The sequence below is a fragment of the Athene noctua genome, chromosome 2 (assembly GCF_965140245.1).
Source record: "Athene noctua chromosome 2, bAthNoc1.hap1.1, whole genome shotgun sequence".
NCBI lineage: Eukaryota > Metazoa > Chordata > Aves > Strigiformes > Strigidae > Athene > Athene noctua.
Window position 1 is genome coordinate 38,741,230 of NC_134038.1, and position 13,350 is coordinate 38,754,579.

Consider the following 13,350-nt stretch of genomic DNA (forward strand, 5'->3'; position numbering starts at 1 on the left):
GAAATGCACAATATTCCTTTTTGCTCATTTCTTTAGTTTGAGGTTTGTTTGTTATTAGAAATAGCACAAGGATACAGAGAGAAATCCCACCTCTTAGGCACAGTCGCTGTAGTAGCGAAATTGGAGGGTATCTTGTGTAAGACATATGTACGTACCTGCTGTCATTGTTCTTGCTGATATGATAAAGACATGACGGTGCAGTTCATTCACCTCTTGCCATGTAGAAACCAGCTCATTTATTGCTGCCCTTCTTTCCCGGTTCACCAGTTTCCTGTTATTGGCATCTCCTTTCCATTCCTGTTCTGCAACAGTCAGCCAGCCTCCATCACACAGCTCTGCCAAAAGCTCTGCCAAGACAAATAGGAGGAAAGCATGTGCTTTTCAGTTTGGGGCCAAAACAAGTTTAATTACAGTCAGTGTCAAAACCCTAGATTTCCGGATGCACAATTTCATCCCCTCTGAGTTGAAACCAGTACCTTCTCTTCCTCAGGATCATTAACACAGGTAAGACAACTGAAGGACTGAGATGTACTCCCCACATTACACCCGGGACCCTCCTCCTACTAGCAGGGGGAGAGACCTTTCTCACTCTCAAGTTTAAGAGCAGTTCTGACTAAGAGCTAAGTGCTTTTGTGTCAACCCTTTTACTAGGTTTGTTTCCAGGTTCTTCTGAATCTGCCTCTTGTGGTAGAGGCATTGATGAGCAGACTTCCTGGGATGGCATCCCTTGGAGGTTCAGATGAACTGTCTGGTTGAGCCAAGGATTTTTAAAATCTTCCCTGAGCACATACTTGTAGAATACTGAAGAGAAAGAACCTCAGGGAGTTTATTATTATTCACGCTGCTGTCTTACAACAACACCCAAAGGTCAATGGCACTCACTGTTAACACCTTAAATTTGGCTGCTCTAAAATTATTTTTCACACAGCCTTCACTAAGGGAATTGAAAAAGCCTTATAGGGACATTCCCAACCTTTGTATGCCCATATATGTGGCTGCCTCAAAAGAGACACTATCAACTCATGTATTGCTTAAAATTAGGCTTTATTTACTGATTACAGTTCTGATTTTATTTTTTAAGTTTAAAAAAGCTTTGGCCCCTCTGGTAACAGCTGTCTTCTCCTGTTTGAAAGCATCCTAGGAAGACCAGTGAACTTAGAGCTCCTAACGTCTTTGAGGCCACCCTATGACTCTCTGTTTTAGTTATTCACTCCTAAAATCTCATACTTCCACTGTCATTTAGTAAAAACTTCATGTGGATGAGCCAGGTTACGTCAGAGATGGGTGCTGAAGAGCTCTTGGCATTTACCCAGATGGTTTTAGCCAAGTTTCAGTTCAACTGTTGATCCAAGGGCATGTACAGCAGAGCACAGTGAGAGAGTGCTGAGCTACTGCTGCTCCAAACCCATGTGTCTGCTCTTGCAAAGAAAAATGAGGAGCCACCAGCCCTCAGCAAGACTCTTACATGAGATGTGGCATTGCATTGCTGGAGCAGTATGATGCAAGCTTGGGTAGTTCAAGCATCTCTGTGCCCATTACATGAGGCAGGCTTGACTGTAACACCCCCATCCTGCAGCCTTGCTTGAATGCCATATTCATGCACATGTTCTGGTGCTAGTTTTACCCCATCCTATGGGCCTTGATTCTGGGTGATGTTGGACTATCTCAGTACAGAATGCTTTTCAGCGCTAAACAAAATTAGTTATATAAGGCTACTCACTAACTTCATTAAATCCAGTGTAATATTTGCAAAGTAGTTCAAGATCTGCTTCTTATCAAGCCACCTGATGTCTGGCCACTGGTACCGCTGTTTTCTGGAGAAGGAGAAATCAAAATCTTAGTGCCTAGGAATATTCGTAGTCTGTCTCACTTGATTTTCATATCCACTAGCCTGGAATGTTTTGGGTTTTTTTTTTAATGAAGTCCTCAAGCCAAAGGTATGCCTGCTTCAAGTTTAGTGGAAGTTCCTAGCTGTAGAGAAGCAGCTACAATAACTTGACTGCCACTTGCCTTTGCTCTCCTAGCATCAGGAGTTAAGAATAAAGCCAGTATTTTCCTCCAGACTAAAATAATTTTCTTTTGCTAAAAGAATAATAAATGATGCTCTGTGTGTGGCAGTGCCATCCATAGCCCTTGCCATTACATCCATAGATGACAAAGCAGAAGAGAGATGAAGGAAAACATCCAGTGAGTAAATTCATTAAGTATATGCTTTGCAATAACAGTAACCCACAGTGACAATGGAAACGGTTGAGAAATCTGGAGATTTTGTCTAGTGGAGACTGATCATTTCTTCCATTTATTGGCTGGCATGATTTGTGGTTTTATTCTGTACTTTGATTCCTTCACTCAGTCTTTCATCTTGGCTATATCAAAACCTACTCCAGTGCTTCCAGACACTGCAGCCCTGAATTAGAGGAACCAGACAAAAAGTCCTGCCAAATTCCTGAGAGTAAGCTGTAGTTTTGTATTAGCATTGTCTTCTCCTCATAAAAATGAAGTGTTTTCAAATAAAACTCCATTGGCTTCTGGCTTAGAGAAATGTTTGTTGATCTTGTACATCAGAGATGCTGATGAAAACCACCTTCATGTTCCCAGCTAATTTAATACTACTATTTACTATAATGTACTGCTTGAATTGCAGTAGCACTTAGGATTCCTAGTCACAGACTAGGGCGCCACTGTGCTAGACACCAGGCACGCATGGAAAAAAAAGAAAGTCCCCTAAAGAATTTGCAGTCTTTGGCATGAGCATGGTCATTATAAAGGTAGCAATCTTTTTTTTTCCAAGAAATGGATCATCTTGTTCATTATCCCTTGCAATTAGTCTCATGGGGCTCCACTTCCAGCAAGACGCACCTGTTGATAAGTGCAGCCTAGTCGGAGCTTAAAGAGACTTTGATTCTTCCATTTTTTAAATGAACAACAAATGGTGCATTAGAGATGTTTGCTCCTTCAAATATGCAGACATCTGAATTTCTAATTGTTTAGCATTAGTCATAACTTAAGTAGGACAGAGCAGATTCTATATATAACCCGTTGCCCAGCCATTCACGACAGATAGGGTTTGTATTCCCATATTTCCTCACTTGAAAGGAGCAAGAAGGCAGTTGCAACATCTCTAGCTTCAAGTGTTCCAAAATTGTGCTACCCCCATCTCCTTCTTCCCCAAATATTGAGATTGTTTTCAGAATCATGAGATTTTTAAAGAAGATTACATTCTCAACTCTTCTGGTGTTTATTTAGGGGTTCTCAGCCCTGACGGTATAGCTGGGCAATGTCTCTAAGCTTGAAGACTAAACTTTCTTCTTTTTTTTTTTTTTTTTTTTTTTTAACAACAGTTGAGGTTGTAACAGGATTCCAGGAGCAGAATTTGCCCTTGGTATCATAAACTTCCTTTAAATTGCAGTGATTATTTTCCCTCTCTACTCAGTTTTTGTTTCTCAGTCTCATTCTCATGTTGTATATGCTCTTACCTGTGAATGTACCACATGTCTTACAAAGGAAATTCTGGTTCACAGCAAACTCACACAGTGGATGTTTTACAACTGAGTGAGGGTTTTGCTTTCTGCAGATTCAAACTCCAGCATTGATACCGTTATCTTCTTCTTCAGGGCGAAAGCAGTGGCCACTGAAAAAACATAGCCCCAGAAGTTTGCTTGAATTGCTTCTGTCTGGATGCTGGAAAATGCCATACCAGCCCAGTTGTGCTCAAAAGTTTTTCTTGATTTTCATAGTGACATTCAGATCCATCACCTCAGCAGCATGGTTTCCCCATGCTTATGACATGGCTACATCTTTAGAGCTGAATGAACTCAATCGTTGCTGATGCTAATGGCTGGTTGCAGGCCTGGAGCTGCACGTGATGAGAGCAAGGCAGGGTCCCTGGGGTCAGTGGCGTTCCACTTACTGGAGCCCATACCCTGCTGCCTGTACAGGTTGTGTGTGTCCTTGCCTCTGCCACTGTGAACTAGGGTGAACCTGGTGACGTCAGTGGGTTGTTCCAGATGGGTGCAAGATGCAAATCCAAACCCTTGTCTTTGCCCCAGTCTGTGCCAAAGACAGACAGACAGATCAGACGCTTGGCTAACCAGCAAAGTTTCTTTTTGTGGCCTCAGGTACCCAGACACCAAGACAACCAGGAATACTAATTGCTCGGTGCTCTTAAGGAGTGCTTGTTAGATAGATTTCCTTCTTGCTAATAATTTTGAGATGAGTTCCTGTAGCATTATTATTATTAACAGCATAGAGGGCTCACACACATACCCGTGCAGACTTCTCCAAGCCCTTATCCGAGAGCAAGAATAGCAACTGACAAGTCTTGTGAGGTAAATATAAAGGTCAGCTGTTGCCTCCCCGGATGAGGGCTGTCAGAAGGAGAGAGACGCACCCCTTGCCGCCTGCATGCATCTCCCAGCCTGCATCTGCAATTTCCCTTCACTGCTCAGAAGGAGAGAGTGAGGCTGTGAGGCCTCCAAAAGAGCTTGTTGGTGATGTCTAAGAAAGTACCGGCACAGATCCTCTCTGTTACACGTGCTGGTGGGAATACCCCTCTGGTGCGCAGGGCTTTGGGCACAGGGAAGGCTCTTGCTGAGGCAGAAAGTCCATGCTTGAGATTCCTGAGCAGCGTGCACTGGCCTCTGCTCAGCTGGGGGTCAGGCTTTGGGAGGAAAACCATCCCTGCAAATCCACCCATGCATGAGCTGCTGTGAACGGCTGTGTTCTCCCCAGACACAGTGGAACCAAGAGGATATTCCTGAGGAATTTTTCCTTCTGCTGGGACCCCCAGCCCATAAAATTGTGTCTTGTGGGCAGCCGTCTGGGATCAAGAGAATGGTCATTAAGTTGTGAATGAAAATAGTCCTTTAGTTGAACTTATAAATTTGGTCTTGGAAAATGCAGGATTCAGTCCTGCCTCATACACAAATTCTTGAGGGATACTGGATAAATCTCTTCACCGTCTTATGTTGCTTTTCCCCACTGAAAAGTCTGGGAAATTAAAGTGCTCTCCTCTCTCTCTCACAGGACTGTAGGAAAACCTGTCGTAGGTGGAGCTCTTCTACGATGATGAGACATACTACAGAAAATCCCTGTGACAGGAGCATGTGATTCCCTTCCTGGAGTGAGGTCATAGAAAAATTGAAAGACAAATTAAAGCCCAATGAAAGAATTTTGAAGACTTTTGGGGTCAGAAGAAAGGGCAGATAGCTGAGCTCCTTATCAGTTTTGTTCTTTGTCCTAACCTAGAACATACCCTTTTGTATTTAACTGATTTATTTTTATTGATTTTTATAACTCACTTTAATTGAGATTTTCTATGATTATTCTAGCAAGTTCAGTCTTCTGAGGAATAATAGGCAAATGTATTTTGTTCTTAAAATGACTTATCATGTTCAGGCATAGTAAGATACTCTGAATTTTTTTTTTTTTTCTCTAGATTGCCCTAGAATGCCTAACATTTATGACCATCAGATTTAGATTTCTTAGTATCAGGAGTACCAAAAGGTGAAATGGAAATGTAATGTATAGATGTGTCAGTGTATGATTGCTGGCACCTCCGAGTGGGTGAGGTACTCTGAATTCACCTGAAATAGTCACAGAATGTCAGATCGTATGTTAGACAGCTGATCACAGGCACCAAGTAACAATGGTGATCACATGAAATGATGACATGGAAATGTTTGCTGAATGCAACAATACCAGAAATTTTTACCTCCTTCTGGCAAAAGCTGGAGTGGTAATGAAATATTGCACTGTGGTAGAAAGCTGATCTACATCTAGTGTGTGTTCTTCCATGTTTGTAGTTGAACATCTTCAAAAATACTTGGGGTAAGAGCCATGCCCTCAGTTTAACATCATCCCTCCTGTATTGTTATTTTTAGAACTGTGTGATCTTTCTGCTATGGTCAGTCATTGAGGAGGGGATTCTTCTTGCCTCACATTAGCTATCTAAAAATTCAGTGACTAGGCTAAGGTAGTTATCTGTGCTCCCTTTATAGACAAGGGAACGAGGTGAGCTTCTGCAGAGCCTGAAGGTACTATTTTGCCATGGGCTGTATCATGCTCTGAGCATGCTTTTGCTTTCCATTAGCTACCTCAGAGTAGCTATAATTGCTTTTTGGAAGGTGCCTGAGTTTGAGATCGCTGAGGCTAAAGGGCAGGTGCACCCAACCCAAGTCAGCAGAGAGGAGATGAGCCTCAATAGCACTTTTTATTTCTAGACAATGTTATTTTGTGATTCACTGCAAAAATTCTGTTTGCCCATGATGTTTGCAGAATGAGTCAAACACGAATACTTCCCTTATTGAAGGCTATGTGAATCGCAAACTATATCACAAACTATAAATCTCTAATCGAGATATACCTGATATCTGCCTTGTCCCTCTCTTTCATCCCTTCGGTGAGAACTGAGGATTTCTTCTGTTGTCATCTCCTTCAGGAGTAACAGCTGATTTTTCACTCAGAAACTGGTGACTCTGGAGAAAGGACTTCTGTGTTCCTAGGCAGTCAGTTCTGCATTTGAAATGCTGAGGGAAATACTTTTTGGTTTGTATATCTGTGATATTTTATATTAATCGTTATCAAGGCATCCAAATGTCTCACAGTCTTCCCTGCATTTAAATTGTTGCAAGCCCTCTCACACATCACTCAGGATTTATGGGGAAAGTGGGGTAATATGACCATGTTGGACTAGAAATAAGTGTGTGTGTGAGACACTGCAGGCCCTGCTCAGTGCCAAGGGTCTGGAATAAAGGGAGAAGAACCTGGCAGGATGTACAGCTCTTGTGAAAATTGCAGGAGCTCTCCTGCCCACTCCTATGCTGTATTTGCTATCCTTGGATTTCTTCAAGGGATGAAACTGTCTGCCTAAAGGGACCTAAATTATATTGCAAATGATGAAAAACATAAAATAATCTGAGCCAATTCTCACTGGCATCAATTTTTTGTGAGAGATGCTGCTCTATATGTTATTCAGATTTCACCGACGACACCACGACACAAATATAAAATGTATTTGGAACAAAATTCTTCCTTCTTTACACTTATGGTCACATTATTTGAAGAGGTTTCATGTCTTTAAAAGGAATATTGAACCTAAAAATGGAGACACTATGATAAAACCCATCCCAGAGCACATCTGGAGGGTTTGAGTTTAATAAGTGCCTCTTACATTTTCCTTCAACTGTTTGAACTTAACTCCTGTTTCTTTGAACCTCTTGTTCTCACTGAAAGCCATGCTGACATGCTTTAAAAGCATACAAATAGCTTCTGCTGTGACTATCTACACAATATATTCTGTTCTGTTTTCGTTGTAATACGCATTTCAGTTCATGAATGCCTGAGCTAACAGAGGTAATGTAGAGATAAGTCTCTGGTATTACAACTTGTTTTTCCATTTCTTTCTTTATGATGCACAAGATCTGATTCTTTGGCACTTCACCAACAGCATCTGAGGCTGGAGGTAGGTATAACAAAAATTAAAGTGTATAGCATCCCTAAGGAGATGCTCAGAACTGGGCTGTGGCCAATCTCATATATTAAGTTGTCTGAACTTTTTTATTTTATTAAGGAAATGGATTTCAGGTTCATCGCTTATTTAGCATCGACAGCATACGAGCACCTTCAGTGGTCTGCTGAAACTCCTCGCTGTGGTGGGAGACACGCAAGTGCATGACCTCCAGCATTTACAGTCTAGGCAGGATGAAACCTGTAGGTTTTCTGTAAAATTTTCCAATTTAAAGGGAAGGACATGATTAATGTGGCAACCGAGGCAGTGGAGAAGCAGGACTGAGATGCAGTGGCAAGGCTGATGGGATGCAAAAACTGAAGAATGCGCGTTACTCATGGAATGGGCGTTGGGCAGAAGTTACTTCTGTAGGCAGCGCTACCTCCTGGAAGAGGAGCTCGGAGGGTAAGCAGCCCAGCTGGAGACATAGGTGGAGTATGGTCTGGAGCCTGCAGACATAACGGAGATGGGAGAGCACTTCAAGGGGAGCTCAACCTGGGATTAGGACACTCTTAGGGCTTCAGCTGAGGAGGGCAAACAGGGAAACACATGCCCATGGGGGCAAAGAGGTGGGGGAGAGCAGCTCGTAGTGTCGAGAAGAGGGGAAAAAAAAAGGAAAAAAGAGCAGTTGCTACTCCCATGCAAAAAGCGGGAAGGCAACGGAGAGAAGCAAGGGCCAGAACGAGGGAGTGGGAGCTGGCAGGGCGGAGGCAGGGCCGGGCCGAGCCGGCGGCGCTGCCCGAGGCGGCGGGGGAGGAGGAGCGGGCGGAGCGGCCCCCGGGCTGCCGCCCCTGCCTCGGCAGATGCTCCCGTGGCCGCCCCGGCGGTGGCACCCCCGGCCCTCCCCGCCCCCCCGCCCCCGGGAGGGCTCCCCGGGGGCTCTCCGCCCGCTCTCCCGGCGGCGGGGCCCCGGGCAGCCCCTGCGGCTCGACGGTGTCGGCAGCGGCAGCAGCCCCGCGGGGCTCGGCTGCGCTCCTGCCCGCTTTGCAGGGGGAAGCGCTGCCTCGGCCAGGGCTGGCCCCGGGCGCGGAGCAAAGGCGTCCTCCGCGCAAAACCCGCGCCCCGCGGAGCCTCCCGCGCCGGCCCGCCGCAGCCATCCCGGGGGGCGGGCCCGGAGGCGGTGGGGGTCGGGGCGCACTGGGGGTGGGGGACGGAGACGGCCCGGGATAGCAGCCCTGGTCCCGGGCGGGCCGGGTCCCTCCGCGCCGGCCGGCCCGCGAGTGGAAAGTTTCCCCGGAGTGACCTCTCATAGTACGCGCCCGCGAGGAAATCTCATTCAAGTATTTTTGTCAATGGGGTGGGGGGGGGGCACCCTGCTCCCCGGCCCCCGGCCCGGCTGACGTCACTGCAGAGGCGATAAATATCTGTTGATATAATTGGACGTGAGATTTGGGGTTGCGATAGCGAAACTCGGCCCATCGCCGCTCCGACGGGCCCCCATGATTTATTCAGCAGTGGATCGGGGCACGCAATCGGGCTGTCAGGAGAGCGTCAGCTTATTAGGCAAGTTCTGCGTGATTCCAGGAGAGGGTCTAAGCTATAAAAATCCCGCGCCCCGGCTCTGATTAGGACCAAATCTGATCCCAAGTTCGCCAGGAGCCGGCTCCGAGGGAGAGCGAGAGGAAGGGACGCCGGGCACCGCCGAGCCCCGCCGCCTGCCCTGCCCTGCCGCCGCCGCCGCCGCCCCAGGTAGGTGCGGGGCCGCGCCCGGGCGCGGAGCGGGCTGCGCTGTCCTGCCCTGCGCTGCGCTGGGCTGCGGGGGGCTGAGCGCGGCGCCCCGCGGGAGGCGGGGAGCTCCCCCAGCCGGGCAGGGAGCGGGGAGGCGCAGGGGAGCCGGGCGCTCGCACCCCGCAGCTCTTGGGGACCGCCGCCCCGCCGCAGGCACCCCCCGCTACCCCCCCGCCCCGGGTGGGTGAAGAGGCGCGGGTCCGCGCACACGCGTGGACGCTTTCCGCAGGGGCGCAGCCCGGACCCGTGCCCGGGAGCCGCCGCCGGCGCAGCCCGGAGCCGCCCCGCGGGGCTGTTCCGCCTCGACGGCGGGAGCCGGCCGGGTCGGGGCTGAGCGCGGCCCGGCCGCGGTGTGCGGAGGGGCGCGGAGGGGCGCGGAGCGGCGCGTTTCAGCACCGGGACAGCGGCGGCGGGAGGCGCCCCCTCCCCGGCCCCGCGCTGCCGGCCCCGCCGCCGCGGCTCGGCTCTGTAACACCCTGTTCCCCCACGTCCCCCCCGTCTGCCCCGCAGGTTTGGGCCCCGACCATGAAGATCCCGCTGCTGGTCTCCACGGGAATCCTGCTGGTCGCCCTCCTGCCCTGCCAGGAGTGCAGAGCTCTCAGCAAGAGCCCGGCAGCCGCCCCCGGGGCTCTGCACCAGCCAGATTTCTTCCAGCAGCAGCAGCAGCAGCAGCAGCAGCAGCAAACTCTGCCCGTCCTGCTCCGCATGGGAGAAGAGTATTTCCTGCGCCTGGGCAACCTCAACAAGAGACCCGTTGGCTCTTTCCCCGCCTCTTCCAGCAGCACCAGCCACCTACAGCCCGAAGCCCCTGCCAGCAACTTTTTGCGGGCGGCGGTGCAAGAGCTGCAGCCGCTGCCCGAGCGCTCGCTGGGGAGCCCCGAGGAGGGCGAAGCCGAGGGTGCGGCCGTGGAGAGGGAGAAGCGATCCGAGGAGCCCCCTATTTCTCTGGATCTGACTTTCCACCTCCTGCGAGAAGTCTTGGAGATGGCCCGAGCCGAGCAGTTGGCGCAGCAAGCTCACAGCAACAGGAAACTGATGGAGATAATCGGGAAATGAAACGGCCCCTCCCCGCCTTGCCAAAGAGATTCCGCAGTTAGCACAAGAATAATTACACCGTCCGATGTACCATAGTGCTGCTCTGATGTCATCTCTTTATTTTTATATAGCTTTAAACCTAGAAGGGTGTACTCCGAACAGCCTCTGTCCCTTGATTAGCATGCACAACCGTGTACCAAGTGCAGAAACACGAGTGTCGTTCGTAACCTCCCCTACCTTTATTTATTTCTCCATTTCCCAGTTATTCTAGTGCCATCGCTACGTAGGGATGTGTGAGCATTGGAAGAAATGGTGCCAAGAAGACAGATAACTTTTCTGCTGGGGGCAGGGAGGTGGGAGGGGGAATCTCTGTGAGCTACTTTAAATCCACTTTTTTCCTGTAAACATTTTCACAATAAAACATCTTTTCAGCGCTCGGTCGATTTTGTTGTGTAAGAGAATGTTTAATATTTATATTTTTAATAAAAGCTGCAAAGTAACGATGGTTTGATAGACTTTCTTGCCTAGAAGCCTGAGGGCTGCTCTGCCTCCCTCAGCGCTTACCGGGGCGGGGGGGCACCCGCGAGCACCCAGAGCCTGCAGGGAGCCCTAAAATCACCCCCGGGAGATGTTTTTTCCCCTGCCCGTCCCGGGGACCGCCCATCCCTGCGGGCTTTCCCAGGGGTGCGCCCCGACGTGCCGCCGGCCCCAGGCAGGGGCTGCCCACGCCGCCGCCCTCGGCCCAGGCTGCTCCTGGGGACGGGGACGGGGGTGGGGGGGGTGGCGGGGGACCGTGGGTCGCCCCCAGCCCTGCCGACTCCCACCTCAGCAGCCCCCCGAGGGGGAGCCCTGGCTCCTGCCGCTGCGGCCGGGGCCGGGCAGCCTCCTCCTGCCAGGACGCAGGGATGGGAAACCGGTGAGGTGCTCCCGCATCTCTTTTGTGTTCTAGCTCTCTTTTCGTGCTAGCTCTGCTCGTCCTCCCAGCACCCCAAAAGGACAGGTTTCTCCCCGCTCCCGATCCCCCCGTCCCAGCGGTGATGCCCAAGCCGTGTCCCTCCCGGGGGCGCTGGGGAGGTGGCGGTGAGTGTGGAGAAACTTCCCGGGAGGAACTGGGGGAAATCCTCCAGGACGACTGGGAGAAAATGGGAAATCCCTCAGCCCAAACCATATCGCAGGGCGCAGCTGCTCCAGCAGCCGGAGGCGATGCGGTGGCGGTGGTGGTGCGGAGCGGCCCTCGCTCTGGGCTGTGCGAGTCTCAAAGCTTTGCACGGAGCTTGCCTCTGCAGCCCTCCTAAACTTCTCTCACAGGAGCGTTTTTCAGGGGAAACAGGTAGAAATGAGGGTTGCTGTGACACAGCCCTGGTAGGGCTGGATGGCCAGGACTGGGGCTCACCCCTGGCAGCCTGGTAACCAGGCGCTGTGTTGCATCTGCACTGCCGGCTCCCCAGTCCTCCTGGGGTGCGGTGCAGCCCTATGGCTCAACACAGGCCCCTGCCAAAGCGGTGGATCTAGGGCCTGGCTCAGGGGTCCTGGAGAGATCTGTACTTAACCCTAGCACAGAGCTTGACCCCTGGTCCCCTGTGGCACAAAGCACGCCTGGCAACCTGCCAATCTCTGTCCCCAGTGACAAAACTTGCAGTGTCACTTTCAGTACAACTTGTAGTGCTTCTTTTAAGACACAAATTTAGTATTATCAGATGGCTCAACATCTGCCACACACATGGAACAGGACATTCAGCATTTGCCTTTTCTACAACGCACCATGGGGCCTTCACATTAAACCTTGAATGACTACATGTGACCACCTCAGCGCATCCTGGTTTCATGCAAGAACATGCACCTTTTCCTGCACACAGGAGGCTGAGAAGACACAGACACAGATTACAGCTGGACAGATGCAGGCAGCACTCTAGCATCTGCTCCACACGCTCAGAGCTGTGTCCTGCATCCATGTGCGGGGGCTTGGCCAGTGCTTTCTGTGTGTGCATCTTCCTCATCCCTGCTGCTGGGCACCTTCCCTACAAATAACCTGTTTCTGTGAGCATCATCTGTTATGGCATAGCAGGAAGAGCAAGTGCAAAGGAAGAAATGGCAGCTTCCCTCTCCCCTCACATGCTCAGCCTCTGCAGCCAGGGAGGCACCGGTACCATGGGGACTACAAGTGACTGTAGGGAGGTGCTTAGACACGACCCTGACTTGGGGCTGCCAAGGGCATGATAGTGTCACTAAAGTCACCAGCACTGACGAGCGGGGACGCAGGAGAGTGCTGAGGAGAAACACTGTTTCGGCAAAGGATGCTACTAGTGAATATCATACCAGCATTTAGCTAACTACATTGGTGAAGCACTTACACCTACACAGGGACATGCCAAAAAGTGAGTAACAGAATGATAGCAGTGTTCAGCCTACAGCTGTAGGGATGCTATTTTCCCCTTGGAAACAAGAAATTATTGAAAAACACTCTGACTACAATACAGTATAGTAATTTGTCCCCATGCTCCCATCCCTCTCAGGACTGTCATCTCAAGGGCTGGGTACGATGTGGAGGTCAGCTGTGTTCTTGGGAACGAAACCTGCTTGGATGTCCCTTTCCAGGCCAGTTTCTTTGTTGATGGCAGCCAGGCTGTCTGCGCTCACAGTCCCTCCAAGGAGAAGCACACCAGAAGCCAGCCAGAGTGAGTCATCATTCATTCAGTGAGTTCAACCAGGAGAAGGAGAAGACATGACGAGCCGGCTCGTCACCCCTCTCATTGCTCACGGGAGTTTCCTCCACTCGTCCTTGAGGAGATGGTTCAGAACCAGTCTGTGAAGGAAGGAAAGATTGACAAATGGAAGAGGAAAAGATGAATTTCATTAAAATCCTTAAGATTTCACAACATGCAGAAAAACAGAATGAAGTGGGGAAGAGGGGAAAGGCAGGGAGCATGAAAATTCGGGGAAGACAGCCAGACTTCTAACGCCAGAGAAGTCGGAGTGACTTTTGCCACAGACAATGGCAGAGGATGGATTATGCTGGGTGAGTGTGTCACACCTGTGCAAAGGGCTTAGTCCTGATTTGGACCACTGGAATATTATTGTAC

General features: G+C 50.0%; 2 protein-coding genes across 5 annotated transcripts in view; one reads left to right on the forward strand and one right to left on the reverse strand.

Moving 5' to 3' along the window:
• The first annotated feature begins 8,951 nt into the window (after positions 1-8,951).
• Positions 8,952-12,428, forward strand: CRH (corticotropin releasing hormone). Its single transcript, XM_074898886.1, has 2 exons — positions 8,952-9,196; positions 9,746-12,428. Exon 2 carries the CDS (start codon positions 9,761-9,763, stop codon positions 10,289-10,291), a length of 531 nt encoding a protein of 176 aa, XP_074754987.1. The 5' UTR covers positions 8,952-9,196; positions 9,746-9,760; the 3' UTR covers positions 10,292-12,428.
• A 262-nt stretch (positions 12,429-12,690) lies between these two features.
• TRIM55 (tripartite motif containing 55) overlaps positions 12,691-13,350 on the reverse strand; it is a 38,522-nt gene continuing 37,862 nt past the window's right edge. For all 4 annotated transcript variants that reach the window (XM_074898884.1, XM_074898885.1, XM_074898882.1 and 1 more), the window contains one exon: positions 12,691-13,073. In XM_074898884.1, coding sequence (XP_074754985.1) covers positions 12,954-13,073 — 120 coding nt within the window. In that variant the 3' untranslated portion in view covers positions 12,691-12,953. The remainder of the gene's footprint in view (positions 13,074-13,350) is intronic.

Excerpts from the sequence above, each read along its gene's own strand:
- CRH (XM_074898886.1), top strand. The coding sequence starts at position 9,761 with ATGAAGATCCCGCTGCTGGTCTCCACGGGAATCCTGCTGGTCGCCCTC.